This window comes from Manis pentadactyla, chromosome X, assembly GCF_030020395.1.
Source record: "Manis pentadactyla isolate mManPen7 chromosome X, mManPen7.hap1, whole genome shotgun sequence".
In the NCBI taxonomy this organism is placed as follows: domain Eukaryota; kingdom Metazoa; phylum Chordata; class Mammalia; order Pholidota; family Manidae; genus Manis; species Manis pentadactyla.
In genome coordinates, this window is record NC_080038.1 from 112,489,558 (window position 1) to 112,502,337 (window position 12,780).

Genomic DNA, 12,780 nt, shown 5'->3' on the forward strand with positions numbered 1-12,780 from the left:
GAAGGAGAATACAAAAGTGACTATCCATCCTCAAAACAGCCACGCCAGGGGGCTGTTCCTTTGAAAATGCTTAGTCTGCTTTGCAGAAGATCAACTATCCATGTGACAGAAGCTTGTAATAATCTCCTGCTCTTATGTGTCTAGGCAAGCAAGTAGGAAGCTCCTTCAGGGTACACAATGGATGTTTTTCAGAGAGTGTGAAGCTAGAGGGCCACCTTTTCAAAATTATTTCTTGGGAATCTTGAAGTTAGACCCATGTTATAGGAATCTACTTTTTATCACCTTAACACCAAGTGCAAAGCTGTGCAGATAGTGAATGTCTAATAAAGGTTTCTGACTGGCAATTGGGAAATCTCATCAAGAGTTTCACCAGATTAAACCAAATCTTGCTGGGCAAGATACTCTAACACAGCTGCAGTGTAATTAACCTACCATATGTAGGCTGCTACCTACGTCATTTCTTGGAGTGGGCAATGGCCAAAAGCACTGACCTCCTAACTGCCAGTTCCAATGGCCCCCCTTTCTCCTTATCTTACCAGACCACTCTGTACCCCACAATAATGTCAAAACTCTTTTCTCCTTTGGTTTCCATGATATTCTTCTTTCTGGCCTTTCTTCTTACTTCTATGACTGCTCCCTCTCATCTCTACAGTTTCTTCTTCTAACCCCCTGTAGGTGGTTTTTCTCCAATGTATTACTTTTTTGGAGGGGGTTGAGTGGTTCTTCCTCTATATACTCTCCAGGGGAAAATAAACCACTCCCATGGCTTCAACTACCACTCATATGTTGGTGATCTCCCTAGTCCACTATGCTCCAGCTACACTAGGTCTCTCCATTCCCAGAATTTCAAGCTCTTTCCTAACTTGGGCTTTGCATACATGACCTCCCTGGAGTATTTTTCCTTGAGCTTTTTATACAGCTGGCCCCTCTTCATAATGCAGGTCTCATTTTCCAAGTCATAAACCTATCTAAAGTAAGGTACCTTCCACAGGATAGCTGATTATTCTCTATCGCAGAACCTTGAATTTATCATAATTACTATTTTTTTACTTATTTTAATGTCTCTCTCCCTCCCCACTAGACTGAAAGCCTCCTGAGGGCAGAGAATATGTTTCTTTTGTTACCTCCACCACTGTATCTCTAGTACCTGGTATAGTGCTGGATGGAAAGAAAGTGTTCAATAAATAAAAGTATAGATGAATGCATGGATGATAACTCCAAGTCTAGCTCCCCGGAGCAAATATCTTTATATCCAATTGTCAATCCTAACAGCTCTAACTGGATGTCCTATAGACACCTTATATTCAATAGGCCCACAAAACAGAACTTACTCACTTTTACCCCAAATGTAGTCTTTTTCCTATATTTCACCATCGTATCCCACTATCCAATCAGCGAACTGAGGACCCAGTTATGTAAATTCTACCTCCTTACCATGTCTCCTATCTGCCTTTGACTCCTCATCTCCACTGTCACTGACTTCCTGGGGCCCTCATCTCCTATCTAGCCTATTGCAACAAGTCTTCTTACTGCCTTTAGTATCACCCAATCCATCTTCAACAGTACTTTTTAAAGAGATTTTTCCCTGCCTGCATAATTTGCTCTTAATACAAATCTGTTACTACCTTACTCCCTGACGCCTAAAAGATGATGTCTACCTCCTAAGATGAGAACACAGTCATCAGGTCCCCATTTCCCTCTTCAGTCTCATCTCTTGCTGAGTCCATACTAAACTGCTGCTTCATGGCTATACAGAAACTTTTGCTGAATTAGAGCATTTCCTCTCCTCCTGCCCACCCTCAGTTAGCTGAATAAACTTCGTCTAGCCTAATGGCATTTGTGGATGTGCGTGTGTGTGTGTTCCCCACTAATGGACAGTAAGCCCTTGGACTGCATCCCCAACAGTGTCTAATACTATTAAGTACCTACTCAGTAACTGTTCTGTGAATTATTTCTCAATCTCTTTCCCTTAGTTTCTTGTAACATGCTTGTATTGAACTTAGTCTTCCATGTTTCTTTATTCACAAACTGTATTAAAGAATGGCAATTAAAAAACAACCTTCAAGTCCACCTAATTTCTACAGCAATTAAATGCAGTAAGCTGCCATACACATAATGACAAAAAAGGTTTGCATGCTCAGCTATCCCAAATCAAAAAAGTGACAAAAAAGTTTTGCATGCTTAACTATCCCAAATTAATTAATTTGTCTTGGAGTGACACGTGCCACAGTGGAAGCCTAGCCTGTGCCTTTCCATAATTTTAACTCCACCTTGGTTCATGATGCTTTTTAACTATGTTTAAAAGATATCAAAAACAGACCAGAAATAAATCCTTGCCATCTGTTTCAGTGATACTTATTTCTAAAAGCCTAGCCTGAGGTGTTTTTTTTGAGATCAAGTAAGTGGCCTGAAAACTTGGAGCCCATGGGTACAATTAGCACTGAGAGTTAAGAGTCATCCATTTGAACCTGTATTGAGTGCCTATCACTTGCAAGATACCATATAAGACCCTGGGGTTATAGAACTTGGTCTCTGTGTCCAAAGTGCTTATCCATGAGTGCACTGCCTGCTTACATGTCCTCAGCACGACAGTACTTTAAAAAGCAGCAAAATAGAAGAAAACCTGGCAGAGCTGGTAATCTGAAAGTGACACTCTTCAAAGGAGCCTACTGAAAAAGAGAAGGAAGGACAAGGAATAAAAGCACTTTCTGATTTTGGGGGATTCTTGGTCAGGCCTTCTGTGTGTTTTGTGGTTCTGTATTTGTATTTACAAAGGCAGTACTTATCGGCTTCATTATCTGGGGTTTGTAGATGCCACCACAATGATCCTCGTATCCCCTTCCTTCTTGCCATGAGTGAGCCTACAAGCGTCAGTGAAGTTTTTTTCCCTACCTTACTGATGAAAGATCGCAGTGAGGCAAATACATGTTTCAGTGACACTTCGGATTGTCCATTTTTAAGAAAAGCAAGATGAATATCGAATACTTTTTTCATTAGTGGGTTGTGGCCATCATTATTTAAAAGCTGGCTCTACAAAATATTAAAAAAAACCCAAAACACATTTTTCAGAAATAGTCTATGTCACTCCTCTCCCCCAAGAATGAGAGAACTGACTTTATCAATACCTGTTTATCAAGCCACTGCTTGATAGTTTCAAAAAAACTAGAATTTTAATATAATTTCAAAACATTTGTGCCATCTTTCAACTTGGAAATCTCAAAATGCTACATAAACTATATTGACATTTAATTCTATCATTTTAAACAGATTTTTATTTTTCCAATGTAACAGCAAACCCAGAAGTAGCATGGGAAGAGTACTTATTAATCTAACCATACTGCTTCTCAATTAAGAAACTGGCAAATTATAAATAGATACAAGGCAACCAGCTGTTGTACTCCTCTGAGGAAGACTAAATAATGTAAGAATTAAGGAAAATATCAATTCTATTTTTAAGTCTACTATATAATTTACTTTTAAAAGTATGTTTAGTAGAAAATGTGTTTAGCCACTGGTGACAAATTAAACTCTCTATGAGTAGAGATAATACCAGGTATCACAATTGAACAGACTTTGTAAACTGTTTAAATGCTCCTTGCAAGAAAAGACACTAAAAAAGAACAAAAAATTGTAGAAAAGTATCTACTCGTTTATGAACCTTCTTAGGTTAACTTCTCTAGCTCTACTCTCTAATCCTTCAAGAAACTATTCAGCAGGTTAACAACTTGGTGAAAACAACAGTACAAAACCAAAATAATATACAAAGTTGTGACAGATCTAAGGGTAACATCAACAGCCCATATCCCTGAATGGTATGAGATTTCTCTGGCTCCTTCCTTAGTCTCCTTCCAAGCTTGGTGTAGTGGATAGATGCACGGACCCTTGAGATAGCTGGCCTAGATCTGAATCCAGACTCTGCTACTGACCAGCTATGTGATATTAACTTCCCTGTGAACCTCAGTTCCCTCATTTTTAAATGGGAATAATATCGATATCATAAAGCTATTATGAGGATTAAGAGTAGGCTCGTACTTGTATTTTTAAGTTTATTGGGGTATGATTCACATACTATAAAATTTACCTACTCCAAGTATATGACTCAATTATTTTGAGTAAATTTCCAGAGTTGTACAACCATTATGAACCACTTTTTGAGCATTCCCATCACCTCAAAAAGAGTGGTGCCCGTCTGCAATCTCTCCTCTTTCCCAGCTCCAGCCCCATGTCTTGCCACTGGGTTTCAGCCCTGGGCAAGTTCGCTATGGAGTCAGTGTGACCAAAGAAAATGACAGCAAAATGTTCTTGGGGTGAAAGGGTTATACCCAACTTTATTTCCAGGTGGCAGGCAGTCACTAAAATCCCGTTCACTCAGAGCGAGTCTGCATGCAGCAAGCCGGTCTCTGCTTCTGGGCCCCTCTGTCCACACAGCTGTCCCACACAGCCGTTCTCTGGGCCTCTCTGCACAGCCGTCCCGCACAGCCGTCCACCGGGCCTCTCTGCACAGTGGTCCTGCACAACCGTCCTCTGGGCGTCTGTCCTTGGCACTGCCACCACTCCAGCCTCTGCTCTGCTCTCCTGCAGCCTTGCAGCCCTGCCCCTGTGGCACGCCCAGAGCACCGGGCGGGGCTCTTTACACAGAGTCAACAGCCGTGTATTGCCCACAGGTGTGCAGTGAGCGAGTCAACCAGGGCCAGGTGAGAATCCTGGCAACAGGAACTTTCATTTAATCCACACCCCACAATAAAATAATGAGTTAATATTTGTAAAGCACTTAGGATAATGCCTGCCATCTACAAAGATGTACGTTTGTTAAATAAACAAGAAGCATCTGAATAGGAGAAAGGAATACAATGCAAGCCTTGAGATCAAATATTTTTATTTACTGGCACAATGAAAAATGAACTTGGGCTGCATTTTAATCACAACAAACTTAATACTTCATGAAGGGATTCTGCAGCTTATTTCTTACTAGCATTGAATTCTGTTTTCCTTCATAAGCCTTTCTGAAAAGCAAAGGCCAGGTTTCCATAGTAAATCAGGCAGGTCGAAGCAATTAACTGCACTACTTAGAGGAGGGGAAAGAAAACAAATTACCTGTATGACTCAGATGGAAGCAAGCCCAATTTCTCGCTTTTGATTTCTCCCACCAATGTTAACTCACACTACAGTTATACGGTTCTTACTTTTCAAAGTACTCTCACATCCGTTATCTTTCTACTTCATCAACAACCCTGCAAGACCACTGCTTTACCTTTCTTCTTTCTTCAATCCTAGCGATGATGATTTGTACCGAGAGGCAAACATCTGAAAAATGAAACCACAAAGCGCCTGACTAGGGAAGCCAGCTGGCCTGCCTGGACACTGTATAGCCTGACAAGACATGGGTATTCAGGCAAATTGATTAAATCGTAACTTGGATTAAACACCTTGGGTATTTTAATAGAAGTATTGTGCATAAGATGAGAGTTCCTGTGGCCAGATTTCTCACCTGGCCGTGGTTGCCTAGCTCACTGCACACCTGTGGGCAACACATGGCTGTTGACCCTATAAAAAGAGCTCTGCCCAGTGCTATGGGAGCGCCACGGTAGCAAGGCTGCAAGGCTGCAGGAGAGCAGAGGCTGGAGTGGTGGCAACGCCAAGGACAGAGGCCCAGAGGATGGCTGTGCAGGACGACTGTGCAGAGAGGTCCGGTGGACGGCTGTATGGGACAACTGTGCAGAGAGGCCCAGAGGATGGCTGTGCGGACAGAGAGGCCCAGAGGCAGAGACCAGCTTGCTGCATGCAGACTGGCTCTGAATGAACGGGATTTTAGTGACTGACCTGCCACCTGGAAATAAAGTTGGGTATAACCCTTTTTACCCCAAGAACGTTTTGCTGTCATTTTCTTTGGTCACACTGAATCCACAGCGAACTTGCCCGGGGCCGAAACCCATTGGCAAGGCAAGTATGAAAGAAAAACTTTCAAAACATAAAAATAAAACCACAGAGTTTAACAGACAGAAGAGAGCTTAAGGGCTAACTAGTCCACTCCCCTTACTTTATGGATCAGTCTCGGTGAGTTCACAAGCTCACACAGTGGCCAGACCAGCTATGCCATCCAAGTTCTTAACAGCTCATTCGGGGCTTGTCACTCTGCTGCCTCTGACTAGTTGATTTTTGTGTAACGTTTTCTTTAAAATGCTACCAACTGAATTTTAACTCTTCGTGTTTACCTTGAAGCACTGGGTGAAAAACGATATGGTATCTAGCACTGTTAGGGAAACTTCAGTAGCAGTATTGCCTTCAAGAAGGGCCTGATGAAAAATGTCTGCTTCGGTTGTTGCAGAACCTAGGATAAAAATTAATTAATTAAAACTGCCCGACACAGAGGTTCACAAACAGTTTTAAATGATCCCCTCTCCCCACAGACTCAGAGAGAGACAAGCAAGAAGAAAGGAGGCTCTCAAAACCTGCAGACCTACTGAGTTTCACTGTCTTTCTGCCTTAATCAAACACAATCCTGATTAATCCATTCCACTCATTTTTATTTTGGCTCCGTATCAACAGCTCTGCAACACATAATAAAGCGCCCACTTCTTTGGAGACAAGATTTCAGTGATGAATGGCAGTGATGTAACTTGGAAATAACACAGGAGGCACTTTGGGCTGGGCTGATTATCATGTGTGCAAAACAGAAACTCAGATATATTACATACAGAGGGGCCCTATGGCCGGATGTTTTCTATTATGCCAGTAATTTGAAACTTGTTTCTAAATCCAAAGGGAAACGAAGCATGTAGGCCAATGGAAGGAATCAGGTTCCCTAGATTTTCACAAGTGACAAGCACAAAGTTGAATGCTGTAAGACTTGCATTTTTTTTTAAAGGTCTTAAGGCTGTTAGCTCAGGGTCCATCTGCTCAAGACATTTGTTTTTATTATTAGCCCTTATCACAGAGCTAGTCTTGCTGGTTTCCTTTTCTGCAACCTCCAGAGGTCTACACCGAAATCAACGTGTTCTCACTCTTTGGCTTTTTACTAGTATTTGCTTTTCAGAGCACAGCTTCGATTTATATAACCCTCCAGCTTCCCCAGCTGGGCAAGATTTCTCCCCTTGTCCTATTCGTCTTGTCAATACTTCAACCTGTGTAAAATATACCTTTGTCAAAATTGTACTTGCAGTTCTTTCATTTCTGCAGTCAGCTTAGCATGGTAATCCCTTAAAGTCATTGAAAAAGCAAGTATTATATACACTAGCAAATGTCATATATACTACATTATGTTGAGATGCCATTATTGGCATTAAAGTTTAACAGGAGGAATGAAGGACAGTCAGTGTAAAACAGTATGAGGAGAGCAACAATTAAGTGGGAAAAGGTTTAATACTGCACTAAGGAGAAAAGCCACCATTACCTAAAATTGCTTAAACAAATCCATGCATATTTTATTTGACATTCATATGATGAAAACATTATTTATGACCACTTTCAAGATATGCAAATGTATCTACAGATGTGAAATCACTTCCAACCATACTGGTGAGCTAAGCTGGGACTTCTCCAACGTTAAATAGCATTACATGTCTGTTTTAAATGGGTACCCTACACACAGTTTCACTTACTGTGATTAAGTGTAAATGAACTTTCCAGGCTACTAAGATGCTGAAGCCGGGCCTGCATTACTCCTGATCGGTTTCGAAGAGCCGGCATGGTTTGCGATTTTCGGTCTACTCCAAAGTGTCTTGACAGCCAGGCATCATGCACCCTAAAACAAATTTTAAAGTTAGGAAACAGAGCACTCTAATAATGCACCTTAATGTTAGGTTTGTTTAAACTAATAAATGATTTAGGTTTCCACACACTGTATTATGCTTAATTGCTTTGCTTTAATAAGGGGTCCCTGGAAATTGTATGAAGTTTTAATGTATGCAGAAATAGCTTTAGCCACAGGAATATAAAGGATTTAGGAAGAGTTTCTCACTTCCCTCCTTTTCCTCAAAAACACTAGAGTAAAGTGGCCCATGCTCTAGTAAGATTCAGTCTTACTGAGGAGGTGAGGAAGAGCAAGAGTCAGAAAAAAACAGTGAGCAATGATCCTCAGAGCTGAAATGAGGCAGGGAGAAATCCTGGAGTTAGATGTTCAAGAATGAATGCGTCTTACTACGCTGATGAACAGTGACTGTGAAGGGGTATGTGGCGGGGGGGGGGACTTGGTGAAGGGGGGAGCCTAGTAAACATAATGTCTTTCATGTTATTGTAGATTAATGATACCAAAATTTAAAAAAATGGATGCGAATCTAATCTGGACTCGAGTTAAGCTTGGATCACAAGTTTCTACTCTGTGAACGTATTTATGGCTAGGTTTTGCAAATTTGTTTTCCTTTAATTTTAGGGTTCCATTAAAAAATTACAAGTGGGTCATACAGGAACTAGGGAACAAAAAGAGTTTATCCATCCTTTAATAAACACAGTGGGAGAGTAAGCAGAATCTTAGACGTTAAGACTCCTGGTGATAGTTTTCATGGGGAAAGACAATGGAAAATCATCACCTGAGTTACCTATTGTTAGTTCCAAAGACTCACCAATAAGCCCTGTCCAACTACCTTGTTAGGTTTTGGAAGTGCCATAAAACTTAACTTTAAAAAAAGGACTCTATTTGAGTTCCTTTACTAACTAACTCTACCCCTAGAATAGATAATCTTATTGAAATAAGTAATCTTTTTCTTACGGTTCCTCAACCATTCTTTTAAGTATTCATTTCCCAAGCCACAGCAACAAGAAGAAATAGATAATACACGATTCGTGTCCCAATTGTTGTTGGGGATTTCGATTAACCCTAGTCAAGGAGGTGAATATTGATAGGTTGTAAATAAAACCACAGACCTTACAGCTGTCCTCACATCACAATTTCGTGCCTTCCCCCGGATCTAGCCCTTTCTCACATCCTTCAGAAAACACAACCACCTGCTCTAGGGCTAGAACAGAAACTCTGCATATCCATCTAACCATTACCCTTTGGAAAACTAAAATCAGTTCACAGGAGTTTAAACTTTGACTTGAGATATGTTCAATAAATTGTTATCTTCTTGTTAACTCAACTTTAAAGATTGAGGGTTAACACAGCAGTTAAGACTGCCCTCTGTTGGAAGAGAAGGAAAAAAGTGGAAATTGCAATGCGATGGGATATTTTACCTTGCTATGTTTCTTTTCCCCGTGTATCTAAAATGAAACAGACATACTCTAGAAAGAAAAATAATAACATGTTAGTAAGATATTACCATGCTCTGCATTCTAACAAGTAATATTTGAAACTCGTGTTACAAAGACTGGCCTATTTAAATCCTGCTGCAATAATATATGTTTTGGTATACAGAAAGAAATGCATACATAAACAACATTCCATGTCTATGTTGACTGGCTACAGTTACATTAACACCAAAACGCCCTACATCTTCATATACAATTCTAATCACATAAAAAGAAACGTGTCGATGCAAACCATCTTTTGGGCACCATAATGTATCATAGCAAAGATCTCTACCTTAGTCATTCATACCAAAAAAGGTTCTTAAACCCTAAAAACTGGGGCAGTTGCTGTATGTTTCAAATGGCAGTGAAATACTTTCTGTTACTGAAAATCTCAAACACATACATAAGCAGGGAGGACAGCGTACAAACTCCCACATTCCCAGCACCCACCAGCCCCAACAATTACCAACTTGTGGCCACTCTCGAGAGCAGGAGACCCGTTCAGGACAGGTTAAACCTCTATCCAGAACAGGAGGTCCCCTACTCTCCCCTCCAGTCTCCCTATCTTCTGTATTTATTTTGTATTTTTTAAAGCAAATCCCCAACATTATATATACATCTACACCTTCACTAATAAATATTTCAGTATAGTTTATTTTTTCTAAAAATCTAAGTGCAAAATTCTGAAAGAACTAGTATCTATGCATTGATTAATTGATTATCCTTTGTGTTCTGACAGACATACAATATCATATGGGTGTGCTATTTACTTAAAAATTTCTTACATTTCATTTTAACTTTTCTTTTAGCTTTCAATGATGATGTAAAAATGACTCAGCAAACATTACAGGACAACCTCACACCTCCACTGAGGAAAAAAGACTAGGTTTTCCCTGAGTGCTTGGAATGGAGGTACGTTCTATGTACATGCATTTCTGAAGTGGGTAAAATTACTCAGCTCTACAGAAGAGTACAAGTTCCAATCATTTAAGCTACTCCATTAAGCCAGCCTCTGCTCCAAACGAGTGATTTAGGACAGCTGATGCCACTCCCAGTTTTCCAGATCACTTCTGGTTTCATAGAAAGACTCCTGCTGGGCTGTAAAGATGGCCTGTTATTAGCTAGTTTCTATAATATCACAAGTATTCCAGCTCCATGTTTTCTTTTTCTGCTATCGATGTGTGAAGAACCTATATGCCCACCTTCCTGCTATGTTATTAGTGATAAGCTGTTGAAAACGGAAAAAAGGTAATTTACTATGTATAAAAGCTAAGCTCCCCCAAATAATGGGAAAAGTTTTGAAAATAAGTTAATGTCACTTACTCTAGTAGTATGAGAATGTTTATGAGCTCCTGAGGAGATACTTTATTCCAGTAAGTTAAGAGAGTATCTGAAAATGGAATAAATAAAGTGTTAGATCTAGAGATCATCGGACCAAGTTATCAGTGAACCCCAAAGTACCAATAACCTAGCTTCACTAACCATCAACACATGGTCAGTTCTGACTCATCGAGATCTTCTCCTATCTCACTGCCCAATACACACCCGGTATTCTTTTGCATTGATTCCAAATATATAATTTACTCTGTAATTATCTCAACTCCAACAATTATTTTTACTTTGTAAATGTTTTTTAGAGTGGCTTATTCTAATCTATCATCCTGAAGACAGAAAGGAAATAGACCTGGGGTTTTTAATGAACTTCCTGAACTTTAATGCAAACGTACATGTTTATGGGCATTTTTCCAAAGAGAGAGCTAAGGACCTTTGCCTGCCACTCAAACGGCTCTGTGAACCAAGATGTTTGAGAGATTTAGACTTTAGAAGAAAAGACAGGTAGTGGTTCTTTTCCTCTCTTTGCCTTTGAACTACCAATTCCGAAATCGTGGCAATAAACACACACACACACACACACACACACGGAGTTAAAAACAAAACAACAGGCCTCAAAAAATGGAGCTGCTTATGCTAAGCCCCATGTCACCAAACCAAGACTTAGTTTCTGCTCTCTCAGAAATGGAATCTTAAACTAATCAATCAGAAATAAACTGATCAGCACTAGCACTAATCTTGATAGAGCCCTGACGTCCCCTAAAGGAAAGTAACTTTGCAATAACCAACTGCTCTTTACTGCCTAATATAAACTTCCCTGTTCCCACTCACTTTTGCCTATAAAAGTCTTTCACTTTGTACAGCTCCTTGGGGCTCCTTTCTACTCTGCTAGACTGGATGCTGCTTTATTCAAATTGATTCTTATTCAAATAAAATGTTTTAACATGCCTCAGTGTATCTTCTAACAACATACCCACACACGGAACTATTTCAGATATAAAAATCCATCCGTGGAACTGATCCCATATACTCTTTTCACCTGTATCTTTATTTCCAACATGCCCACTTACTGAGATTTTTTTTAAAAAGAAAGAAAATATTGCCACCACTTCAATTTCCATTCCTTTTTAATGCTAGTTATAGAACTAATGGTGTCAGCAGGCCCTTCCCTAAATGGAAGACTCTTGCGGGTATCACAAAAGTAGGCAAATGTCAGCATTGCCAACCCAGTTCAAGTCTCTGCAAGACAGGGAAGTTAGACTAGGCAATGTTGACTATATGCGGGGGTGGGGGGTGAGGGTGGGGATTTTGACTTTACTTCCAATTGTTTCTAAAACCCTGAGTATTGATAGGTTTCACTGATTATACAATACTGATCAAGAAAAGTGCTCAAATACAGTCAAACTAGATTTGTTTAAAAACAAAGTGAGTGAGGACTTCTGGTGCATCCACCGGTTCCTCCCACTCCCCCCGCGATACCTTTCCGCTTGGAGAAGCCCGAGGTCTCCCAGAAGTCACTGGGTTTCCTGTCTCTCCTCAAGCACACCGGCAGGCGCCAGCTTCCTTCTCAAGTGCCGGCTTTCCCCACCAAGAAAAGCCGGGTGCCTCCTGTTCCCCAAAACCTGCAGAACTTTCAGGCCATCCCTGAGCACCTGAGCACCCTGCCCGACCCTGGGACCTGAGGCAGCTTCATAGAAGGTCTGTAAAAGGGGTGAAGGTTTCTTCCCTGCCGCGGCTCCGCTCTATAGTCAGTGGCTCCTCCGCCATTTTTCTGGGCGGTACGTTCGCAAGCCACCCGGTCTCAACTGTTCCAAATCCCAAATCCGTGAGACACAATGGAGGCAAGGGACAGGGCTGGAGATGACAGTAGAGATGTGAAGAAACCTCCACAAAGAGGTGAAATGCAAGAAACGGTATGTGCCTTGACATCTAACAATTTTGAAGAAACCTGGCGGAAATTAAAAGAGGTCCATGACAAAAGTCTACACTGTTTGCAGACAAAATTAACCAATTTGATGAAAGAGCAAGCGACAAAAGCAAGGGTACGCTACAAAGCCAAAATCAAAAGACTGACTGTACAACAGCAAGTTTCCAATGGAATCATTCGTGACTTACAAGATCGGTTAAATGCAAAAAAATGTAAGTTCTGTACAATGAATGAAACACAGAGGAATACACTGCAGCAAGAATTTAATGATATCCAAGAAAAACATACTAGGCTGA

At 40.6% G+C, this 12,780-nt stretch overlaps 1 protein-coding gene across 9 annotated transcripts in view; it reads right to left on the reverse strand.

Annotated features, from left to right (window-relative positions):
• Window positions 1–12,780, reverse strand: part of DOCK11 (dedicator of cytokinesis 11) — a 179,246-nt gene that overhangs the window by 43,862 nt on the left and 122,604 nt on the right. For all 9 annotated transcript variants that reach the window (XM_057495238.1, XM_057495235.1, XM_057495232.1 and 6 more), the window contains 5 exons: window positions 10,549–10,615; window positions 9,169–9,216; window positions 7,599–7,741; window positions 6,213–6,328; window positions 2,893–3,030 (listed from right to left, as the gene is read on the reverse strand). In XM_057495238.1, the coding sequence (XP_057351221.1) occupies window positions 2,893–3,030; window positions 6,213–6,328; window positions 7,599–7,741; window positions 9,169–9,216; window positions 10,549–10,615 (512 nt within the window). The remainder of the gene's footprint in view (window positions 1–2,892; window positions 3,031–6,212; window positions 6,329–7,598; window positions 7,742–9,168; window positions 9,217–10,548; window positions 10,616–12,780) is intronic.